This window comes from Pleurodeles waltl, chromosome 5, assembly GCF_031143425.1.
Source record: "Pleurodeles waltl isolate 20211129_DDA chromosome 5, aPleWal1.hap1.20221129, whole genome shotgun sequence".
Classification (NCBI taxonomy): Eukaryota; Metazoa; Chordata; class Amphibia; order Caudata; family Salamandridae; genus Pleurodeles; species Pleurodeles waltl.
In genome coordinates this window covers 514,132,177-514,154,483 of record NC_090444.1, presented here as the reverse complement: position 1 = coordinate 514,154,483, position 22,307 = coordinate 514,132,177, and the positions used below count along the sequence as shown (strand labels likewise).

Below are 22,307 nucleotides of genomic sequence, written 5' to 3'. Positions count from 1 at the left end.
CAATGCCTTTCATCCATGTGTTTTGGTTGGGAGTGGATTTATATGGGTTGGATTGGAATTGCTAGTTGTAGAATTGTGTGTGCCTGAGTTGTGTGGAGTGGATTTGTGTAGTGGAATTATGTAGCATGGTCTGCAGTGGAATTATGTGGATAGTAATTATGTGTTATTGAGTGTACTGAAATTATGTGGAGTGTGTGTGTTTCATGGAGTGTAATTATCTGGAATGGTATTTTGTATCGCAAAGTGGTATGTAGTGTAGTTTAATTATGTGGTGTGCTGCTGAATTTTGGGGAATGGTGTAGAATTCTGTGGTGTGGATTAGATGTATGTGGTGTATTATGTAATTGTTTTGTTGAGTTGAATTATGTGGTTTGTTGAATTATATGGTGTGGAAAGGCAATGTGTAGAATTCAACTTTGTGTGTGGAAGTGTGTGTCGTTGAATGAAATTATGCTCATTGGAGTTATGTGGCATGGTGTGAGTGTATTTGTGTGGACTGTGTTGTAAGTTTAACAAGGGAGAAACACAATCTGAGGTGGAATGTTTGTCCTGGTGCATTGTGGTTTTTAATGGGGAGTATCACAAGTTGGTGCACAACTTAAAATGCTTCTTCAAAGAGAAGCAACTTGTAGCATGTCTAGCACAACACTAGAGGCAGAAGTGTGCACAACATGTAAATCTATGGTTCAAGATGCAAACAGATTGTTACAGGCAAGTAATGTTTTGCTTTGACACCCACATTCTACTGAAACAAGACTGTCTGATGTCACTTCACAGGCTGCACTTGTATACAATGTAATGTGTCACAGTATGCACAAATTGTATCTAAGGTGCTGTGTCATGTGCTTTTGAGGTGGCCAGACTAACTATAGTTGGGTGCCCATTGTTATTTTAAACGCAGGCCTAACTTGCTGCCTACTTTTAAGTTAATGTTGGCCCCAAATTCAACTTTGGAATTAAATGTACTTCCAATGTACTAAACTACCTTATTTTTACATATACGTCACTCCTAAGGTCTGCTCTAAAGGCCCCAAGGGTTAGGCGCAGTGTAGATACAAGCAGGGACTTTACAAAAGACATATTATAAGCCCTGGTGAGGAAAAAACAGCCAAAGTTGTTTTTCCCTATTGCAGTGCATTAGCTATATAGGCTAACATCGGGAGACTTTATTTAAAAATAATAGTCACATTTCCACTAGAAAAGAGCTAGATCTGCCACGTTTGTATCAAATTAAAAGTTAGAATAAACCCAACAACCTGCCAAGGTTTGATGTATCATAACTAGTACAGGGAAAGAGTTTCCTGATTCGTCGCTCTCTGGCAGCCTGAGCCAAGCTGTCTTAATGAGGTGTAATGTGGCCTGAAAGAAAGGAAGCATGGGATGAAAACTGCTTCAGCAGATGGCAGAGCAGGATGAGGAGAGGGGCCAAACTGGTTTTCAAAGGAGAAAAAGTTACCTGTGATAGAAACTGGACCTCTCCCATTTCCTGTTCCCCAAGCCAGATGGAAGCCTCGATAATTAGATTAGGAGAAGGGCTGGAAGGGGTGCATTAGGGAAACCTGACCAAACCAGTGAATGGGCTCAGCCAGATGCAACTGTCAAGGAGAGATTTTCTCCATGGTGGATTTTCAAAGAATGTTACATTTCTGGGATTGATTTTCGCACACTTCACAGGAAGGGGTCACCCCAGCAAGTGGCACCCTGCACACCACTGGTCAGTGGCTGCACCCCCCCCCCCCCAATACCAACTCAGGAGCAAGGACAAATATGGCAGAGCTGCCCAAGAATTCAGATCTCTGCTGGAAGAAGATACTGGAGAACGTACCTTGCTGAACCCCTGATATGCACCTGAAGAGCTGCATTCAAAAGGACTGCACCAGCTGCGCAATTTGGGCTTCACCAAGAGAAGGAATTTGCCTTGCTTCTGCAACTCCAGCAGTGGACTCCCTGTAAGCTACAGGTACAAAGGAGACGATCAGAGTCCCCTGCATCAAGTCCTGCAAGAGCCCAGCTGACCAGCGTCCACTTGAGGATTCTGACCAGGTGCATTCTGGGAACTGTAGTCCCAACTTCCAAGAAGCAACTCAGAGCTTCTGGAAGCTTGGATCAAGTTTGTGAACATTTCAAGGCCCCTAAAAGGACCTCTGGAAGAATCTCCATAAGTCTGGAGCAAAAGCTCCCTATGTTAAAGAGGTTAACCGTGAGAGTTGTAGTTCCAGAGCCCAAGAGGCAAACCAGAGCCTCTGAACCCTTGGCTGGTGCTGTGGACCACTTTCCTGACTCAAGAAACAGTTCTGAAAGTAAGTGTAATAGTGTTACATTGTGGGTGGCCTGAACTCTGGACTTTGTCCTCGTCCAGTGCAAGCTTTGCGTGGTATTTGCTTCTGATTTTACTTTTAATGTTTAAAAATTCACATCTCTGGTTCACTACATTGGATTTTTGCCATAATGGTGTCATTTTAAAGATAAAAATATTTACTATTTTTATAAATTCACAGCAGATTTGTATTGTGTGCTGTCTTTTACTTATTTACTGTTTTGTTGATATTAAATGCTTTCTACACCTGTCTCCTAAGTTAAGCCTAACTACTCGTAGACCAAGTTACCAAGGGTTGAGCAAGGATTAATTTATTGAGATCTTGACTGGACCTACTGAGTGACTGTGGCCTATTGCTAAGTGTATCTACCTGCCCTTCCAATAACCTACTTTCCAAAATGCAGTCTCTCACAAATAAACACAGACCTGGACAGCACATCACAATGAGTCAGAGGCCAAGGTTTCACACCGTGCCACCCTCACACAGCAGAGAAGCAGGGCGGGGGATTGGAGGTAGGCGTAGGTGTGACAGGTGTCACCCTGCTGTTCATGGTCTACTTTCATACGCAAGACCCTGGTCCAGCTGGGCTCAGGTTGAGTAGGCACAGCCTCTGCTCAGAAGTTGCAACTGATTTACACGTACTTACAAAGCACTAGAACGCGGACAGTGCTTTCCTTTCTGCTTCAGGCAGCTAAGATGGGAGGGGGCAAGTGAGGCAGCAGCCAAGCAACAATTAAGGCAGGGTGAAGGGGGCAAACAAAAGCAACAGGAGAAGGAGGAGGGCAAGCAACTAAAGAAGCAGGCTGGAGACCAGTGTCCCATGTAAGTTTGTGCAGCGGCTACTCATCGGCTCTCTTCGGGGCTCCTTGCTCTGTATGCAGAATAGGTTTATCACTTAGAGCTCTCTGTTAGCTCCTCTTCGTCTAAGAGAGCAGCGTCTCAGCCAGACAGAAATAGTAGCATGCCGAGCTGAGCTTAGGTTATGAATGCAAGGTCGTTGGTCAGCAAACACCAGCTTTTTTTAGGCGCATGGCAGGGGCAGGAAACAGAGAGCAACACAGGGGGAAGAGACGTGCATGAGGAACACAGCCTAATAACAAATGCACTCTCCTTTAGTCCTCAATAGAAAAAATGTGGCTTAACATACAGAGCTGCCGACTTAGGAGTCCCAGGTTCGGCTCTCCCATGCCTACTATAAAAAAACGTAAACAATGGCATCTGAAACAAAGTACGGAAGGAAACAAAATTACAAATGCCTTAATGCAAATCAAAGGCTAAAACAAGCTCAAACCCCTTAAAAGAAAGCCCAAAACCAAATTACTATCCTACCAATAGAAGCCCAACTGATGCAGGAGGCAGCACTAACACAACCATGGCATTAAGAGGCGGTAGGAGGGAGGAATCAATCAATCAATCCAAAAAATTTGTAGAGCGCGCTACTCACCCATGAGGGTCTCAAGGCGCTGGGGGGAGGGGAGGAGTGGAGGTGGGGTTTTGGGGGGGGTGGGGGCAGGGAGGGTCACTGATCGAACAACCATGTCTTGAGGTTCTTTCTGAAGAGCAGGAGGTCTTTGGTTTTGCGAAGGTTGGTGGGGAGGGAGTTGCAGGTTTTGGGGGCGAGGTAGGAGAAGGACCTGCCTCATATATATTAAAATGTAAGCAGCAATGAAAACTATGGCGCCGAAGCTGAACACAGGCAAACAGTCATAGAGCATGAAACCAAAAACAAAAATAGTTCCCCAAAGAACAGATAAAGAACAATAATACCGTAGAAGGAACAGAAGAGATAAAAGAGGGACAAAGAGGCAGGACTGAGCACTAGCAAGCAAGGATTTTTAAAGGACACTGACGTTGACAAATGAAAAGCAATGGCAAGAAATTGGTGGAGTTTAACCCCATAAAGCATATACAACAGGTCATTAAGTGACAGCGCAACAGCTGTCTAGGCTTGGGCTAAAAAGACCTCTTTCTAGACCAAGAGTTAGTGTCTACCAAATTTTGTTTATTTCTGTCCAATGGTTCAGGCTGCTGTCATGTATAAAACCCCAATGGGAAACTGCATGAGGAAAACACGTTTTGGGACCCCCTCCTTTTTTTCTCTGCCCCCACTAGACGAAGCACCCCAAAACCTTCAACAAAGCAAAGTAAGTGAGTGGCAAACTAGTCTTGAAAAGATCAGAAGGATTTGTGAAACAGTGCCAATGTTATTGCCAAAACAAAAAAGGCTTTCCCTAAGGGAAAGGGCTAGGCCACCTTATGGGGATTGGGTGTCTGGAGGGAATGGGTTCTCTATGAACAGTTGGTCACAGAGTGAACATGTGCACCAGGGACTTATTCATCTATGTCTAGTTAACTGCTCACATTATGTCGGCTTTCCACAATGTGGTCGGTACAGGACCTCCTACACCCCAACTCCATGCCTCTTATTCCATCCCTCCTGTCCTCTATGGTCAGCTGAAGTACCCCTGCCGCCTCCTGTCTGCCCTTCATCGCTCACTGTGCTGCCACTGCCCCTCATGCCTGCCCTGTGTCGTCAGCTTGCTGCCTAGCCCCCCGATCCTCTGTCATCTATGTGCATGTCCTACTCCCTACCTAATGCTCTCCATGGTCCACTGCGCTGTTGCCCCTCCCACCTGACATGAGGTATCACAGGTATGGTATAGGATGACTCACCCAGACATACATTGGCAAAGCACGCTACATTATATTAAATTGATAAGAGGGAGCCTGAGGCAATTTTAAACATATTTTTTCAGATCCCCACCAACACCTCTAGATAAGAGCTTCCTTCACTAAAAGGTTGAGCCCACCTAGACACAACAGGTGTGTAGGTGAGGGCTCCATGATAAAGCATGCCACTAGATATTTCTAGTGGGTGAGGGTCCTTTTTACAAGTAGAAAGGTTTCCCTCTCTGGACGAGCTGGGACGAGTCCAAAGACTTGAGATGGACATCTCATACAACAAGTGGATGCCCTCCATATTTATTTAATTTATAAGACAGAAGTAAGGGAAGTAAATCCACTTTAAACTTCACTTCTAGCTCCCTCTTTTAATGGTATAATATTTGCTATCATACCCATCTCAGTAATTTGTGTAGTGTACTTTACTAAAATACAGAGTGCTTTTCATAGGGCCTGGCAGAAATTGAAGTGAAGTCTTTAAGAGGGTAATCTTACTAAGGTAAACAGAAAATTGTCCTCAGATGCAGTTTGTTGAATTACTTCAAGCGCACAATCCTTATGGTACTCTGATGCAATGATTGTATGATGACAGTGATTTTATCAATGATGAGGTGGCATCAATGAGGACACTTAACATTTCATGAGTGATTAAATACCTGGGTCATAATTAGTGCATGGCAGTCACAAGCTGTAGCTACTTCAGTAAACAAACTGGTGAATTCTAGAGTCGTCTTTTTTTTTTTTTTTTTTTTTTTTTTTAACTTTACCTTATTTCTTCAATGAAATATAGCATGATGAAAACAAATCTATGTTAAAGTACAGTTATGGTTGCAAAATAAAACTGCAAAAGCACTCATTCATTCACAAGTTATGGTAAGCTGTAGAATCTAAAACATGTGCACTGAATGAAATGCTCATGACACCACCCTTCATTTCACAGATGCAATAGCAAATAGAAAACAATCTTTATTTAAAGATATTTATTTTCGATTTGTATTCACAAATTGTACAATGAAAAACATTGAAAAGATGAAGTACATTTCAGCCAAATACAAAAATACAAGTTACTACAATTGTAACATATGCCTCCATATTATCATTCAAAGTGAACCCCCCCCAATATTTGATCCTGAGCAACAGTTTCCCATCCTGGCAGGGTTAACTGTAGTGTACATCCAGACAACATGGGGACTTAATTTACCTTATTTTACTAATATTCTTTTTAGCTTAATCTTCCATTTTGGGTTGGGTGGACTGAGACAGGGATGTTCTAGCAAGTCCTGCATTGATGGGTAATGCATTCATAGTGTTACCCCACACCCCTAGATCCACCATAGCCCTTTCATCTTTCCTAGACATTTTGAGATGCAGCTCTTATTCTAGGGTCCGTTCTGTAGTCTCCAACAGAAGGACCAAGAGGTACCAGTTACCCAATAGCAATTGACCTTTTCACCTACACCAGTACCAGTTGCAGGAATCAAACTCTGGCGAACGCAAGACGTGGACTCCAGTAGCCCTACACATCCTCTAAGACAAGTCCCTCCAGAAATCTGTAATTTTGTCACATGCCCACAGAAGGTGGAAAACGGAAGTATCATCCGCTTTACATCTCTGACAAACAGCAGACCTCCCTGAATAGATTCAACTTAAACGTACCATAGTCAAGATAGGTACGGTGGAGACAATTAAAATGCAACAAACTGAATTGTGCATTCTAAGACATTCCATGTACTAAAAAAACATCCTGCTTTCCACTTTGCATCTAGGAACTGCCCTCCAATGCCACTCGCCCCGGCATTGATATTCAGGTTTATTTCTATTCACCTTTAAGCCTTTAAGGCACTATTTAGTAGGGTCACAAGATAGTGTCCCAAGCTACATGTCAATATACAATTGTAAAAGACGATGTGTTGGGAATCCAGTCCATATCTCCATAGCGGTCGCAGCCAGTTTAACACTTGAAGAATATGGCCATGCCCCACACCAAAGGTTTCCTGCGCTTCTTGGAATGTGATGAAAACCATTCCAGAGTATAAATCCCCCAGCACTTGACAGTCCCTTCCTGTCTTTAAGGTACCAACATGTCTGATGCTGTATGCTGGAATGTCTGAAGTACCCAAAAATCTAGGTCATGGGAGGGGAGGGAATCGCTTTAGAACTCTTTTTACTATACGTTCCCATATTTTGCCTGTTTGACATATTAAATATGGATAATTCTGAGGAATGTGGTGGTCTCTTATGAGCAATTCTAATAATGACTGGTTTTTTTAGCAGTCTTTTCTGCCAATTGTCTTCAGGTGTGACCCATTTTGCTGTGTGGTGAACCTGTGCCACATAATAGCAAAGTTCCATAACCAGATGTCCAATCCACCCTCATCTTAGTTTTGTGCTAACAGTGTCAGGTCTGCCCTACTGCATTTACCAGCCCAAACCAGAGCGATCAGGAGACTGCTCAATGTTGTAAGAGTGGTAGAAGGCAATGGGCATAGATAATGTTTAAGGTGTGCAAGCATTACGGGAGAAAAAACATTTTCACAACAGCTATCCTCCCCATATAATGGACAGCAGTAGAGTGTCCCAGAAGTGTACTCATGACTGGAATCCCTCCATCACTTTTGTAACCGCATTGCCAATCCACTGCTGTAGCCAAATATATACATGTTAACTTGTCAAATTCCCACTTATCTTTCAACTCTGGGAGCTGCTCCTCAGGCACCTCGCCAAATTCTCCAATGGGAATAGAATAGTTTTCAGTTTATTTACCATAAGCCCTCCTACCAAGAAAAATGATTCCAAGCATGCCAGAAGCTTGCGGTCAAGGTCTCTGGGCCATATTAAGTAAAATAAATTATCATCGGCATTAAGGGATATCAGATTTGTAGCCTCCCTCCTTAATCCCCCATTCTTCAAATTCCATCCTGATCCTAATCAACACAGGTTTGAGGGACAGCGCAAACAGCACAGGTGAAAGAGGTCAGCCCTGTCAAGTACCTCACTGGATGCTCCAATCCTCTGAGACACCTCAATCTGGCTGTGGCATTTGTGCGGAGTAAGTGGACCCAGGCACAGAAAACCAGATCAAACCTCATACGTTGAACTGCCAGTAAATAATCCCATCTGACAGTGTTAAAGACCTTTCCTAAAAGCAAAAACATCAAAGAAAGCTCAGCTCTTTATCCCGGTCACCTAAGGAATGCAGCCTGTGGGTTACTCTATGTATATTCATTGCTGTACTCAGACCCAGGAAGAAACCGCATAGCTCTTCATGTACCAGACTGCCCACCACCAATCACAACTGATTGTTTAGATTATTACAAAGGACTTTAACATCAGAGTTAATTATGGTCAGTGTCGATAAGAGGAAGGGTCTGTAGAATATCCGCCTGGTTTGAGCATCATATAAATTATGCCCTCCTGCATGCTTTGCAGGAGGACGCCTATTGTCCTTGTCCTCCTTGAAGACATCCAGCACCTTCTTGCTCACTTGGGGAGAAAGCTTTTGGTAAACTTCTACTGGGGAACCATCTCCTTCTACAGTCTTTCCTGTAGACATGAATCACAATGCTTCCTGCAGCTTCTCCAGGTTAATATCTCCATGCAATTCACCCCTCACAAAATCTAGGACTAATGGAAGATTCAAATCTTTAAGATAAATAGATGGTTGTTCTACCATATCAGAATTCATGTTTCTATATACGATCTGGAAATGTGCACTCAATGTTTTATTAATATCTTGCTGTGTTGTAGGAACAGAGCCATGTGATCAGGTCAAAGCGAGAATTGGAAATATTTTATGTTCCAGTGTGAGTAACCAGGACAACCATCTACTGGATTTGTTGCCCTCTCTCTGGAGTCTCTGTCGACAGTCCCTCAGTTATAGCCTATGCAAACTATTTCATATGTCCCCCCCCCAACTTTCTCTTGATTACCACTAATTTCTGTCATCCTTCTGGTGGGAGTCCGCCTGGAAACATTCAACATTGTGCTTAGTAAAGACTATGATATAAAGACGTGTAACATAGCAAAGCTGAAGAACCGCAGTTCAACTTCTTATCCGCAAACTTTATACCTCTGAACTCAAAATAACGCCATGCAATAATGCAACATCGTGCTTACATATCAGATATGTTTAGAGTCCTGAAGCGCCAATGCGGAAAGCCACTCCGAGTTACACTAACAAAACAGTCTTGCGGCCACCATTCCATTGATCAATAACCAAGTTCTTTCTGGAATTATATACTGCATGTCTAGTTCACAGCACTTTAGGATCATTTGTCTGTATTGCCAACTAGTTGAACCTCATTCCATAGGGTTACCTTGGCTCCATTCCCCACCCTCCAAAGATGCTTCCTCAGTCATGATACTTGATAAGGTAGCCTGCACACCAATAGTTCCATCATCCTTAAGTCCTGGCTGGCCAGAATTATTCCTTTTGCGCGAGTGTCTGTCTCCTGGCTGTTAAACCAGCTCGCAAGCAGGAACGGCCACGAGGTCCACAACTCATGGTGGCTACTTGAGAAGGCCTAGAAACCATTCCTAGTTCCAGCCAGTCCCAAACCTCTTCTGGAGAAGTGATAAAATGAGACTTTCGATTGAGAATAACACGTAGTTTGCAGCGAAGAGTAACATGTATTTGAGCCCCGTAGCCCTAAGTTTTAGTTTCACAGGGTCATAGGTCCCTCTGAGGGGTTGCACTTTCTGTGTGTAATCCAGAAAGATGCTCCTTCGTATTTAAGGTCATCCAGGGTTCTTGCCCGCTGCAGGTCTACATCCCAGTCTCTGTAGTTCAGGATTTTGCAAAAGGTAGTGCATGGGGAACCCTAGGGAGGGAGGGACTGCAGCCACAGTCCTAAGCACTGGCTTAACCATGAAACACTGGGAAAATCCTTTGGGCTTTAAAGCGTCCCTTATCCAGCTCCCCATAAATATTTCTGGTCGCTGCCTCTTGATGCCCTCAGGAAACCTCACAAACCTCAGGCTGCAACTTAAGGACCTCCACTCCACAGCCTTCATCCTATTATCTAAGTGATGAACCAGGTCAGGGAGAGAACATAGAGTGTTTAAAGCACTGAGCTCTGATTTTAAGGTTTCAACAGACTTCCCAGTTTGGAGAGGTCATCCATTAACTTTTCAAAGGTTGGTTGTGAGACGTTGGGCTGTTGGTCGACTGGGGGTATTAGACCTGGTCAAGCAACAGCCACAATCCCTTGCAGGGTGAGCCACAAAAAGATACTAATTTAAGCTGTGCTTAACCCCGGGCAGCTTGGCACAAATAGCAGTCAGGCTAAAACTTGAACAAGGTGTAACGTATTTATGCAGCACACAAACACTAATAAAGTAACAACACAAGAAAAATCCCAAACCAATTTAGTAAACTAGAGCAAATGTGAATAACTTATTTGACACCAAAACAATCAAAATCCAAATAGTAGAATTGGAATTATGAATTTTTAAAGTTTAAGGTTCAAAATAGCAAGCCCTCAGTTTTAGAAAACAGCATACCTGAGCACCTTTAGTACCACAACGAAGAATCCAGGTGTGAATGGAGACCTCTTGGGGTTCAAGACTCACTCAGGCTGGGTCCAGGTGTGGGGTCAGGATGGTGGGAGCCTATTATGTTCCTGTGGCTCTGAACAGGAGGCCAGCTAAACTAGTCCTTGGAGTCACTTCTGATGACCTACGTCCAGGTGAAGATGCAGGGCTTCTCAGCAGGGCTGGCCTCTGAATGTTCAAGGCAGGCTCCAGGCAGCAAAGCAGTCCTTCCAAGTGCAGCATCAGTCTGGTGGACTCAGCAGACCACAGAACCAGGTAGTCCTCTGAGTGTCCTTCCACAGGTCCAGTAGTGAACTTGAGGAGTAGATCTGAGATCCCTATTTGTATACCTGGTGCAATGTTCCTAGAAGCAGGGAGAAGTTTCCAGAAGTGTTCTCTGAAGTTCCAAGAGTTTCCTGCCTCCCATGCTCCTAGCTGGCTGCACGGACAATACAGGGTTGTTAGGCCTATTGTGTGGTGGCAGAGTGCAGCCTATTCATTTGTAAGTGGGGCTGTGCTTAGCTCCGCTCCCCTCATCAAGTCAGTTAATGGCCCATTCAGGCTCTGCTATTCCTACTATTGTGCGACTGCTTGGTGTGAATTCACAAAGTCTCGACTGTCAGTTAAACCCAGTCATGTGACCTAAGGCAGGTTGCAAGCACAGAGGTCTAAGGACAGAAAATTGTCAACTTTCTAAAAGTGACATTTTAAAACTTGTAATGCTAAACCCTCTTTAATAGTAAAGTAGAATTTTTCATTACAAGTTCTTAGCTACCAAGCATAACAGCTACCTCCTCTGGTTTAGGAATTACAGCTTATTAAAATAATAAGGAATCCCCAATGTTATCCTATGAGAGGGGAAGGCCTCACAGTAGTGAAAAAAGAAATTGGGAGTTTTTCCAATACTAGGACATGTACAACTTAAAAGTACACGTCCTACCTTTTAATTACACAGCGCCCTACCCTATAAGCTACCTAGGGCCTACCTTAGATGTGACATATGTAATAAAAGGGGAGTTTATGGCTTGGCAAAGGGTTTTAAATGCCAAGTCGATAAGGAAGTGGAAAATCTTCCTTCAGGCTGTAATGGCAGGCCTGGCACAAGTTTTAAGGTGCTACTTAAGTGGGTGGCACAATAACTGCTGCAGGCCTACTGGTACCATTTAATTTACAGGTCCTGGGTATATAGTATACCGTCCAGGAGAGTAACTTAAAAAAAACAGGAATGTGCTTGTTACTGGTTCTGTTCTAAAGGGTATTAAATAAGTAAGCTGTCTCCCAGAAATTATGGATAAGAAATTAATAATCATTGTAATTAGACTTGGTGAAGGCCAGTTGTGCATATCCCAGCAGCGAGCCCTAATAGAGTGGGCGTGGCTACCAAGTGCATTACATTCCCACCCTTAGCCCTGGGTCCCAAAACAGTAACAAAGGGTCAAGAGCACCTTGCTTGATAAGAAGCTCGTGAAAGATAAAAGGGCTAACTGACTGTACAGTCAAGGAAAAAAATTATCAGTGAGTAATGTGACATTATTACTTTTCAAGAAAGATGGGCAATTAACACTACTCCCTGGTTGGATTTCACAGTATATGAATCCCCGCATTGGGCTCATGTCAAGAACAAGCCTCTGGTGGGGTGTCAATCTATGTTAAAAAACGAGCTAGTGGCAACAACTAATGTATTAAATACAGGAAAGGGGGACTATATTATTGTGAAAATAACCTTATCCTGCAGTGGGCGCACAGGGTCAAGCGAATCCCTAATGGCAGGCAGTATATATCTACATCCCTCCAGGTCAAGAAGGGAATCAACCATGACGTCATTGCTTCCAATTTTGGGGGATCTTAGTACCTCGGATCCAGATGATTTGTGGATAATCATGGGTGACTTCAACAGCAACTTAATCCGAGAGGATCCAAATAACTGCCTGCTAGGTCTCAATGATGAGATCTAGGACATTCAGCCACTCAATGCACAATATTAAAGGAGTGACAAGCAAGCTAAAGCGCTTACAGCGCATTTAAAGTAAGTGGGCCTTCGCATTATAAACAACAGATTAGCACTGGATATTCCAGGAGCCTATACACACTCTTCTGCCTTTAGGATGGACACCCTAGACTACATCTGGATCTCCATGGCCCACCTTCATTTTATAGGCAAATGTGAGGTATACATGACTCTGGCCAGCGATCATGGTATTCTCAGCTGTGATGTCACAACATTGCGACCCTGCTACCTTAATGCAGTCCTCATTAGAAAGCAAGATGATTTTGAACCGATCAATAGATTGAGGTAGAACATGGAAAATCAAGAGGAGTATGGAATGCATGTGGATTGGTTCCTCGAGGTGATTCTGACCGAGGGACAGGAACACTCCAATTCAAACCTCCAGGGGCGCCTGGCCGCATTCCTAAAGGAGACAGATCCTCCCACATGGGATGCCAGCTGCTAGGAATCATTCCAGCTCACCTCTGTAAGAACCTGCAAAAAACAAATCAGGGCCCTAAACAACAACTAAATAAAGCCCTGAAGACCAGGAGTTACAACAATATGGAGAATAAATGGTTGCAACTCCAGATCACGACATTATGGAAAAAAATATAGAAAGGCCCTCTACACTCAAACAAAAAAAGGAGGATACAAGAAAATGGGTCGACTTACAGCTAATAATAAAATCAAAGGAAATTCTGGAGGTGGATTAACTAAAACCTCACATCAAAGTCTTAGGAGACAGGTGCAATGTCACTCCCTCGGATTGGGAACTGTATGTCTCAAGCTTATATAGGGAACACGCAGAAGACACTACCACAAAGGAAAATGAAATTGTGGGATCTGGCAAAACTGCATCTGCCTCCAAGATTATCCAGGTCTGTGGCTGGTGACCCAATAATAATAAGCCTGGTGCAAGTAAAGAAGGCAATCAAAGCGCCTAAGTGGTGCCCCTGGTCTAAGTGGCATTCCGGCTGAGGTATATAAATGGTCCCAACAAGATGGGCCTCGGCTACGGCGCCTCTTTTTCAACAATATTTGTTGCAGTCAGCCATCCCCAAGTTATGGAGGGGCTCATTACTGGTACTACTACACAGAAAAGGGCCCCCGTCATCTCCCATGAACAACAAGCTAATTACGCTCCTTGATACAGAAGGCAAGTGTTTTTCCTGCATTTTAAACATGGATTTCCAAGCCTAGGCAGAGAGCATCGACTTAATCCCATCTAGTCAAACAGGCTTTCAAAGGGGATGTCACATTAAGGATAATCTTCTCTGTCTGGCCCATTTGAGTGAAGCAAATATGGCTGCAAAGGGTAAGGCTCTATATGTAGGCTTTATAGACTTTCAAACAGCTTTTGGCAGCGTTTCAAGATTGAGGCTTTGGCCAAAACTGCATGCCTGGGCAATTACAACGTATCCTACTAAACGCCATCATTGCGCTCTATACAGACATGTGGGGTTAAATAAAGGTCAGCACCAGGTGGGCCACCACAGCAAAAATCATGACATATAAGGGTCTAAAACAAGGATGCATATTGGTGTGGTTGTTGTTTAACTTGTATCTGTCTGACCTGCCAATCCATCTACAGAGGGCAAGGGTTTTCAACTGCTACAATATGCTGACGACACTGCACTTCTTGAGCAGACACTCATCAGTCTGCAGCGACCCTTCAATGCACTTGCAGTCAAAACAACAGCCTGAAGATAAACATCACAAAAAGAAAGGTTTTGATAATCTCATTCAAACTGAAAAAGAGTGGGTCCTTGTTCATTTTCGGAGCCGTGTGGAAGTAGTGTAAAACCTATAAATATTAGGGGGTTTGGCATATTCGTGCTCAGCAGGTAGCCGCAAATTCACTGGAGTGGGCCTTTTGTAAATTACAGACATCACTGGTGAACCCCGACTTAAAGCCATTACTAAAGGTGATGGGTTGTAAAATACTTCCAGTTGTAATACATGGTGCAATTGTATTCAGACAGAGAATAGCAAACTGCCTTGACAGGACGCAATCTGTCTTCTACCGGAGAGTATTTTCTCTACCTAATTGCACAGCACACGCCCAAATTCATCAAGAGTCCTGTTTGATTTCCCATCAGTGGGCTCTAAAAGCCAAATTTTTAATATACTGTGCGAAAGCTAAACAGCCAAAAGCATGCTAAAAAGCATAATCTGGGAAACAATAAAAAACCCTTAGACCAAATGGCATAAGTATTTCACCCTGCACTGGACACCCTCGAGTTTCAGAAGATCTGGGTAAGTGGTCTCCCATTGTCAATAGTCTCTAGAATGATAACCGAGCAACCAAAGTTAAAGTTAATCTGCAGGGACCAGGACTCCAAGACAATTAAGAAACTGGCTCACAGCCAGTGGGCTTCCATTCTTTATGAGCCGTGGGTTTTGTCAACTTATCTTTCTATTCCATTTAGCTTGGCCCTAAAGCAGAAGCTAATAAGCTTGTGACTGGGGCTAATCCCACCAAAAATGTATTGGTATGGCTGGAGAAATTCCGAAGATCAGGACAAGCAGTGCAGATTTCGTGCTACGCAGTGGGATTCACTGATCCATATCCTTTGCAAAGAAATGCTTCCACAGTATTCTGGCTGCAACCAATATGGCCCGCATTACACATTTGCAGTGCCGCTGTGGAAGCATGCTTAAAAAGTGAGTCTTTACAGTTGGCAACTAGATTTATGAAGTTTATGAGAGCGGTTTGGGCTCTACCATTAAATGCATCAAAAAATATATGTTGTACTTTTGACTAGACTCCTGCTTGCCTCTGGGATCTCCATACAGGCCTCAAGCCCAGACTGAGACCAGTCCAGTAGCCCAATTCAGGAACAAAAGCTGAACTTTAGATTTTCTCTGGCTCTTAATTCTTGTTTTTAACATCCATGCATTTTTAAAGGGTTATTTTTTATCAACATATTCCTTCTTCTTTTACACTTTTAGTATGTCACGAATGGCATAGGTTGTAGGCCACTTAGGCCAATGCAAGCATTATTTCACTGCGGACATAAAAAGGAAAAGCTATGCAATTATGATTTTATTGTAATGATTTTGAATAATCGCAAAATAAATAATTAATCTATCTACTGAACGTTTTTACACTACACCAAGCAAAAGCGTTTCCCAGAGTACAGATCTAGTTTAAAGCTGAGTTTGGTGTACATCCATTCAGCAGCTTTTTTTTCCTAGTGGGCAATGATGCCTGCCTTTGGGTATTTAAATGAGAAACGCCATTTTTATTTTTATTTTTTAACACATCTCCCTTAATTATTCCTTTCCCCCTTAACACATCTGCTCAAAATCTGCCATTCCTAATCCAAACAAAAAAAGGTAGGAGGGGATGCTTGCAAATAGCCCACATCACTGGCATGTTCTCTGGGTAGCATTCCAAGCCATTGTTTTACATATAGTATGGCGCACTCAGTAGAGGTATGCCTTAAGCAAATCAGAACTGACCACCTCATCAAGGGAACAGCCTACCGAGAACTGTTAGCAAAGCCTAACGGAGACAGGATAAACCTTTTTTATTCTAAAATGTTGTGCAGATTGTTCAAACATCGCCAAAGCTATTAAGAAAATTAACAGGTTTTTTTCCACTGGAAAGTGTGACATAACCATAACTACAGTAGCTATCTTAGACTCTATACCTTTCTTTTTACTACAGAAAATCTGAGTATAATTCAGTATGTTACTATTTACAATAAACCTTTCCTTATTAGGGAAAAAAACATTGCTTTCATGCGGTCACCTAATTGCAACATATAATATAAAAAATACATAAAGGGTTATTGTTTAATATGTCCCTATATTGCCATCTCAGGGTTCTGGAGACATTTAAAAACCATTCTGTGTTCAGCCAAGTCAAATATGATGGCACTGTAATGCAAGGAGGGCAAACTATATTTTCCTGGATCTCTTCTGAGATCAATCTACTGGAGGAGGACACACATTTAAAAGAGCAAAAATGCTGAAATGCAGTTTGAAAAGCCTGGTGTAGTCCTCTTTGGTACACTGAATCAGATGACTGGAAGTGAAGCCATATTATTCTATCTGTGTCATTTCAGGGGCTCAGAGATTAACAGAACTGTGACAGAAGGCATGCAAAGTGAAAGGTCCGTTGGCTACTGATTACTTATTGCTTTAGTTTAGCACGATGGCCAAGAACTGCTGGCATAATGTTTCTTTTTCACTTAGCTACAGCTAAGAAGATTAAACTATCATCAGACAGGCAACATGAAAAAGTATCAGGAATTAATGTTGCAAGGAAAGCTCATATAACAATGATTTGTATTTTTCTGTATGCTAACAGAGTAAATTAAATCACTATTTCAAGGAATAAAAAGTTTGCTAAGGAAAACCTTCAAGCCAATGTGAAGTTCAGATTCTGCTCTGCATGATGATTTGCATTATTGAACAGTGTGGCCTGATGGCATTGGCAGCATAATTAATTGTGATTACTGCTTCTATCCTGTATTAGCCACTGCTCTTACACTAGCTCATCAGATGGACAAAATAAGCTTACCAACTTTCCCTCGAACCCAACTGTAGAGAATTGCTTTCATGATGACACCGGCACTCTTACTGCATACTCTTTCCCTTTGCAATACATTTGGAATTGTTTGTGCCACATGCAGTCCAGGAACATCTAGTAAAAGAACACGCTCACCTCAAATTTTGAAGAGCACCAGTGTGAGCACCCATTTGTACAGCTGTGTCGCTGTCCGGGCCCGGTTTCTACATGTATCTACAACATGCAAGATTAAGAACACCTTAAACACTGAGGGAATGGCTGGGCGGGCGCTGTCAGACAGTATATGCCCATCCAGGCTTCAAGCAAAACAAGAGAACAGAATACACTGGTCAAAGGCTCAATCTGTCCTGTAAGAGTCACCAGGTGAGTAATGCTTTCAAGTACATGAGATGCAGTTTACACTTGTCCTTATAAATGTGAATATCCCCCACAGCAACGTTCTTAAGTATATCAGTAGGCAGGCCACCACTGCCAGCGGGGCCATATTGCACCATGGATGATCTGCAAGTATCATTCATCAATCATAGAACATTTAGTGAGGGGGTGGGGAGTGGAGACTACAGATGGTGTATTTAGTGTTTGGCCGATGCAGAACAAACAAAAATTGGTGGATGTTTGATTCAATATCCTGCAAAATGCCACCAATAAGTTAAAAGCTCTGGACGCAGAAATATCAACACAACATAGCCATCAGCACACGTAATGTGATTTTTGTGGCCTATTGACAAACCCCCTTGCTCGGGTTATCACCAGAACCTGAGAAGAGATAGTCTGTCGCAAGCAAAAAACATACCATTCAAACACACCAGATCATAAATAGAACACATGAATTTAAAAGCATGTCAAAATAATCTGTGTGAATACCCCTTGTCTGTCTGTCATCTGTGTGCTGCAACATGTAAAAATATTGAACATAATTTACATGAATGAGTTAAGTACACATTTACATCATTCATTTTAAGGCAAACAAAATGATGTACAACAGAGAAATCATTTTAAAGTAGAAATTGTTAATTTTCTTTTCAAATGTAAAGCAGATATTAAATCCATCATACCCTGCCACCATTCCCAATAAGCAGTTCTTCAATCATGCAAAACAGGTGAACATAATGTATTCAAATTCAGGGTTAATAAAATTAATAATTTCAAACAAGCAAGCTAAGTGATTGACTTACAGGATCAGCTGGTGCAATGTTAGAATCAAATTGGGTCAGAGTTTGTGAGCTTGAAGAGCGTTCGCTAAATGTCTCCCACTGCTAAAGAGACAGAGGAGAGACAAGTCAGCATGATGTGAAAGATGAAATCAAAGATCATTGGAGAAGATTTAGCTAAAGATTTAAGGGGTTGCACTGAACTTTTTCAATACTAACGGCAGAGTTTCAAGAAAAGCTTAAAAAACGTATTTAGTTTACAATTCTACACTTTCAAATATTACATATGAAGTCAGATGTGTATCTTCAGTGTGATTAAAAGAAAAAAAAAATGAATTCTTGTTTTGCCAGTTGTGCATAATTTTGTTTCCCAGGTGCCTGACGCGTCTGCCGAGCAAACCACATCTACTAATTAGGATATAATCTTACAGTTGGACAGACAGTGCAACCCCTTAAAAGTGATTTTCTGCATGTTACTTTTGTAGTTAAACTGTTATAGAGCAAACATTTGAGACATATGTATAACAAAGACATCTTAAAGTTAATGTCAAATTATAGCAAATTGAGGACTGCGTAGAGCTTAAAAGACAGAATCATGCTATATCACAAGAGAGAAGTGCACCTACAGCGCCCATGCTAGAAACCAAGATACGGCCACAACACAAGCAATTAAATAAACGAGCAATCATAGCTACTGTTCATGCAGGTGTTACAAAAGACATTCTACATTCCACATAACCATTGCCATTTAAACTGAACTCAGCACTTAGTACGTTTATCGGATTTACAGGATCTCTGTCCCAATACATAAATAGGTTACTTACTTGTAACAGTAGTTGGACGATGATTCATTTTCCTAATCTACCGTACAGATCCTTCTTTTCCATTGGTGTACAGAAGAACTCCCGTCTCACTGAAGTAAGTGTCTGTAGGTCTTACCATATGTGTTAACCCCTTCACCAGACTACTTCATATAACTGGGTCTTGACAGGAAGCATACTTTGTTTTATACCAAACGATTCTCTATGTGTTCAGTCGAAGCAAAACACCAGATTTAGGCACACAATGACTGGCCATGCCCAAACATGCACAAAACATCAGAGACCCTATCAATTTAAACAGTTTAAGTGGAGATGAAACAAAGCACCCTAAGAGCTAGGTATGTATGTCCTGTATTATCATAAGCAGATAGAGAAGCAGATGTAGATCATCATAAATAGCACTATATCAAAAGATCAATTGTATTTTTTCATCCAAGTATGAATAAGTTAAACCCCGCCTGCTTGCCCCACTTACGAGTGGACAATTGTAGTTCCGTCTTGGAAAAAGCAGAGGCATTCTATTTGCCCTCATTATGTGTTTTACAAGAATTATCAACATGAGAATTAGTAATTTTCTATTGGTTACAAACCATGTCAACCTTTAATACCTAGGTCAAGCAGGACAGATAAAGCATCGATAAAAATGTCAAAAAGTTACCATTCAATATAACCAACTAAATAAAATAAATTTTTCGGGGTAACATTTTAAGTACATCTCATATCAATGTTAGAGGATAAATTAGGGAGGACCCCTACCACTACTTGAACAAGTTCAGATTCCAGAATTTGCACATTGAGGTTAAGTGAAGGTATTCACAGAGTCCCTTTTGGCAAAAACAAATTAAAGTCCCCTGGAGGCCTGGCACAATGAAACATCACATGCACAAGTCACAACTCTTCTACGGAAAACAGTGAATCGGCAATCAGGGGTAGTATCATCTTATTTAAACATATATGCTGTTGACATGTTTAATCAGTGTGGTGAACAGCTTTCCTTCACAATTCCCAATGATCCAGAAATGGAAAATTTGTTCAGATGAGAGAAGGAACTGTTTGTATTTAAAAACATATCACTGCTTTCAGGATGCCAACAACTGTAGATAAAGTCTATCACCTATGACACCTCTTGGAGCAAGGCAAATGTACTAAAATTAATAGCGCTCCACCTGCAGCAAAACACAAGATTACCAATAAAATCATTACATGATGGTCCTAGTAAAGAGCAAACCCTTAGTTCACTTTGTCATAAGTACTAATACTCGCCTTCCCTATGGCATACCAGTTTCAAAACCGTTTTGGCATGTTTTAAAAAAAGGAAGGATGCTGCCCTTCTCAGTGCTAGGTCTTGTTATGGGTAGTTACATGCACTGATATATGTTGAGCAAACCCTTCAAAGGTAGACAAAAGTCATACAACAGACGGGAAGGGTGTAGATCGCACCTGAAAATAATGTTACGTTTTTAGCATTTGGTATTGGATACGAAGAGAAGCAGGTTTGAGCTGGAAAAATCATTTGGGAAGGGTTTCAAACAAAAAACAAAATGCAAAAAGAAAAGGTTAGACTTGTAATGTGGCAAGTTAGATGAATAAATGATCCTACTAGGTGGCGTGGGGACTATATATCTGCAGCACAATGATGTACGAGAAGCTATACTGACTTACACTTTACTGAGGAAGAACACAACACAATTACCATGAGACTACAGGTGTAAGTATAGTCCACTTTCTATATTTTATACAAGTAACGTAGGGGACAATCTGGGTAGCCTGTCAAGAGAACACATCCTTGTCAGATGAGAAGGGAAGATTTGTTACTTAAACAGCAAGATGCAAGATCTTGCCTCAAACGGGTATGCCCCCTATATAACATGGGCTTTTTGTCTTCCCAAGCATCATGAAGCACTGAGGTAAATTCCAGCCTATCCTAGTACAATAAGGGAAGGGGAGAGATGCAAATTGTGAACAAGGGTGATCAAACCCCACATTTGGGGAATCAAAGCTTACAGGTCATTTGACCATGAGAAGGCTGATCCACCATTTTGAAAAGAGGAGGAAATGTGAGCAGTTATGTCTTGGAAACAATTGGAGTTATCCAGCTCAGACCCTGGCAGACAAGGCCCACCAAGAGATTGCAAAACCCTTCGCTGGTGCTAATTAAGAGGTGATCTGGATTGGAGAGACCGAGAAACTGAAGTAGACCACAAAGGACAATATTATTTAAGAGCTCTTCAGCCATTCTCCAGAAAAAAAAAGCCTGATGCTCACAGAGGCCACAAGGACCGCACTTCTTTGGAACACTGGCTATGCAACAACACCTTAGGACAAAGCATGAGAGGGAATATATGAGTTGCCAGTGGGAGAAGCTAACTGCAAAGGTGGAGGAGGGTGGAACACTGCCAAATGTTCCAGTGGAGGTGCTAAGCAGAGAAGAGGATGAGCTGAACTTCACATGAAGGTTTTTGTGCAATACTGTACAGAGTGCAAGCTCACATCTGATGTGGTTTCAGAAAAAGAATTAGGATGGAAGACCATTATAAGAAATTCCACCAACAAAAAAGTGTATAGGTGACCTTCTGCCATAAGACTTAAGAAAAACACAGTGAAAACCCCCCAAAATAACCCCCAAAAATGTTTCTTTTGAGAGATATCAATACAAATTAACAAATTAACTCTTAGGCCTCGAATGCCTGGCTGTGGCAAGTTGGATGCAGGTCTTCACTGAGGGCCAAAACAATTGACTTATTATGTCAGACGTGTTTCTAAGGAAATTACAGGATAGACTCCATACAATAGACGGTGGCTGTGGATAGGAGTGCAGATGCCTTTGGCAGACTAAAGAAGGGTACTCCAAATAACACCTTGGCCACAATGTTGTCAAGAAGGCCCTTTCAGGGGCTGCTAAAGATACAAAAGAATGTCTGGGAATGCACGCACCCCCCACCCCCCACACCCCTGCCCCACCCACGATCCACAGAAATGACTGCTAGAGATACTAATGAATGTGTGGGAATGCGCACACACACACCTTACCTGAACCACACACAGGAAATCTATACAATTCACTTCTCTCCAAATATATAAAAATACCACCCATTAACCTCTCTGTCTTTCCTCCCACGATGGCCTCCCCCCAGCCATGGGGACCAAAACGGCCCTGGGTTTTTTAACTAATATGGTGGGGGAGCAACACCACCACCAGCTACCCGGGACTATTTCCACATTGGAGGGGGGCTGCGTGCCCCCCCTCCCTTGAGGGGCTACTGATGGCCCTGG

At 42.3% G+C, this 22,307-nt stretch overlaps 1 protein-coding gene across 6 annotated transcripts in view; it reads right to left on the bottom strand.

Annotated features, from left to right (window-relative positions):
• Positions 1 to 22,307, bottom strand: part of REPS1 (RALBP1 associated Eps domain containing 1) — a 748,137-nt gene that overhangs the window by 325,802 nt on the left and 400,028 nt on the right. For 3 of the 6 annotated variants that reach the window (XM_069234311.1, XM_069234310.1, XM_069234312.1), the window contains exon 10: positions 18,238 to 18,318. The exons of the other annotated variants lie outside the window; for them this stretch is intronic. In XM_069234311.1, the coding sequence (XP_069090412.1) occupies positions 18,238 to 18,318 (81 nt within the window). The remainder of the gene's footprint in view (positions 1 to 18,237; positions 18,319 to 22,307) is intronic. 6 annotated transcript variants of the gene reach the window in all.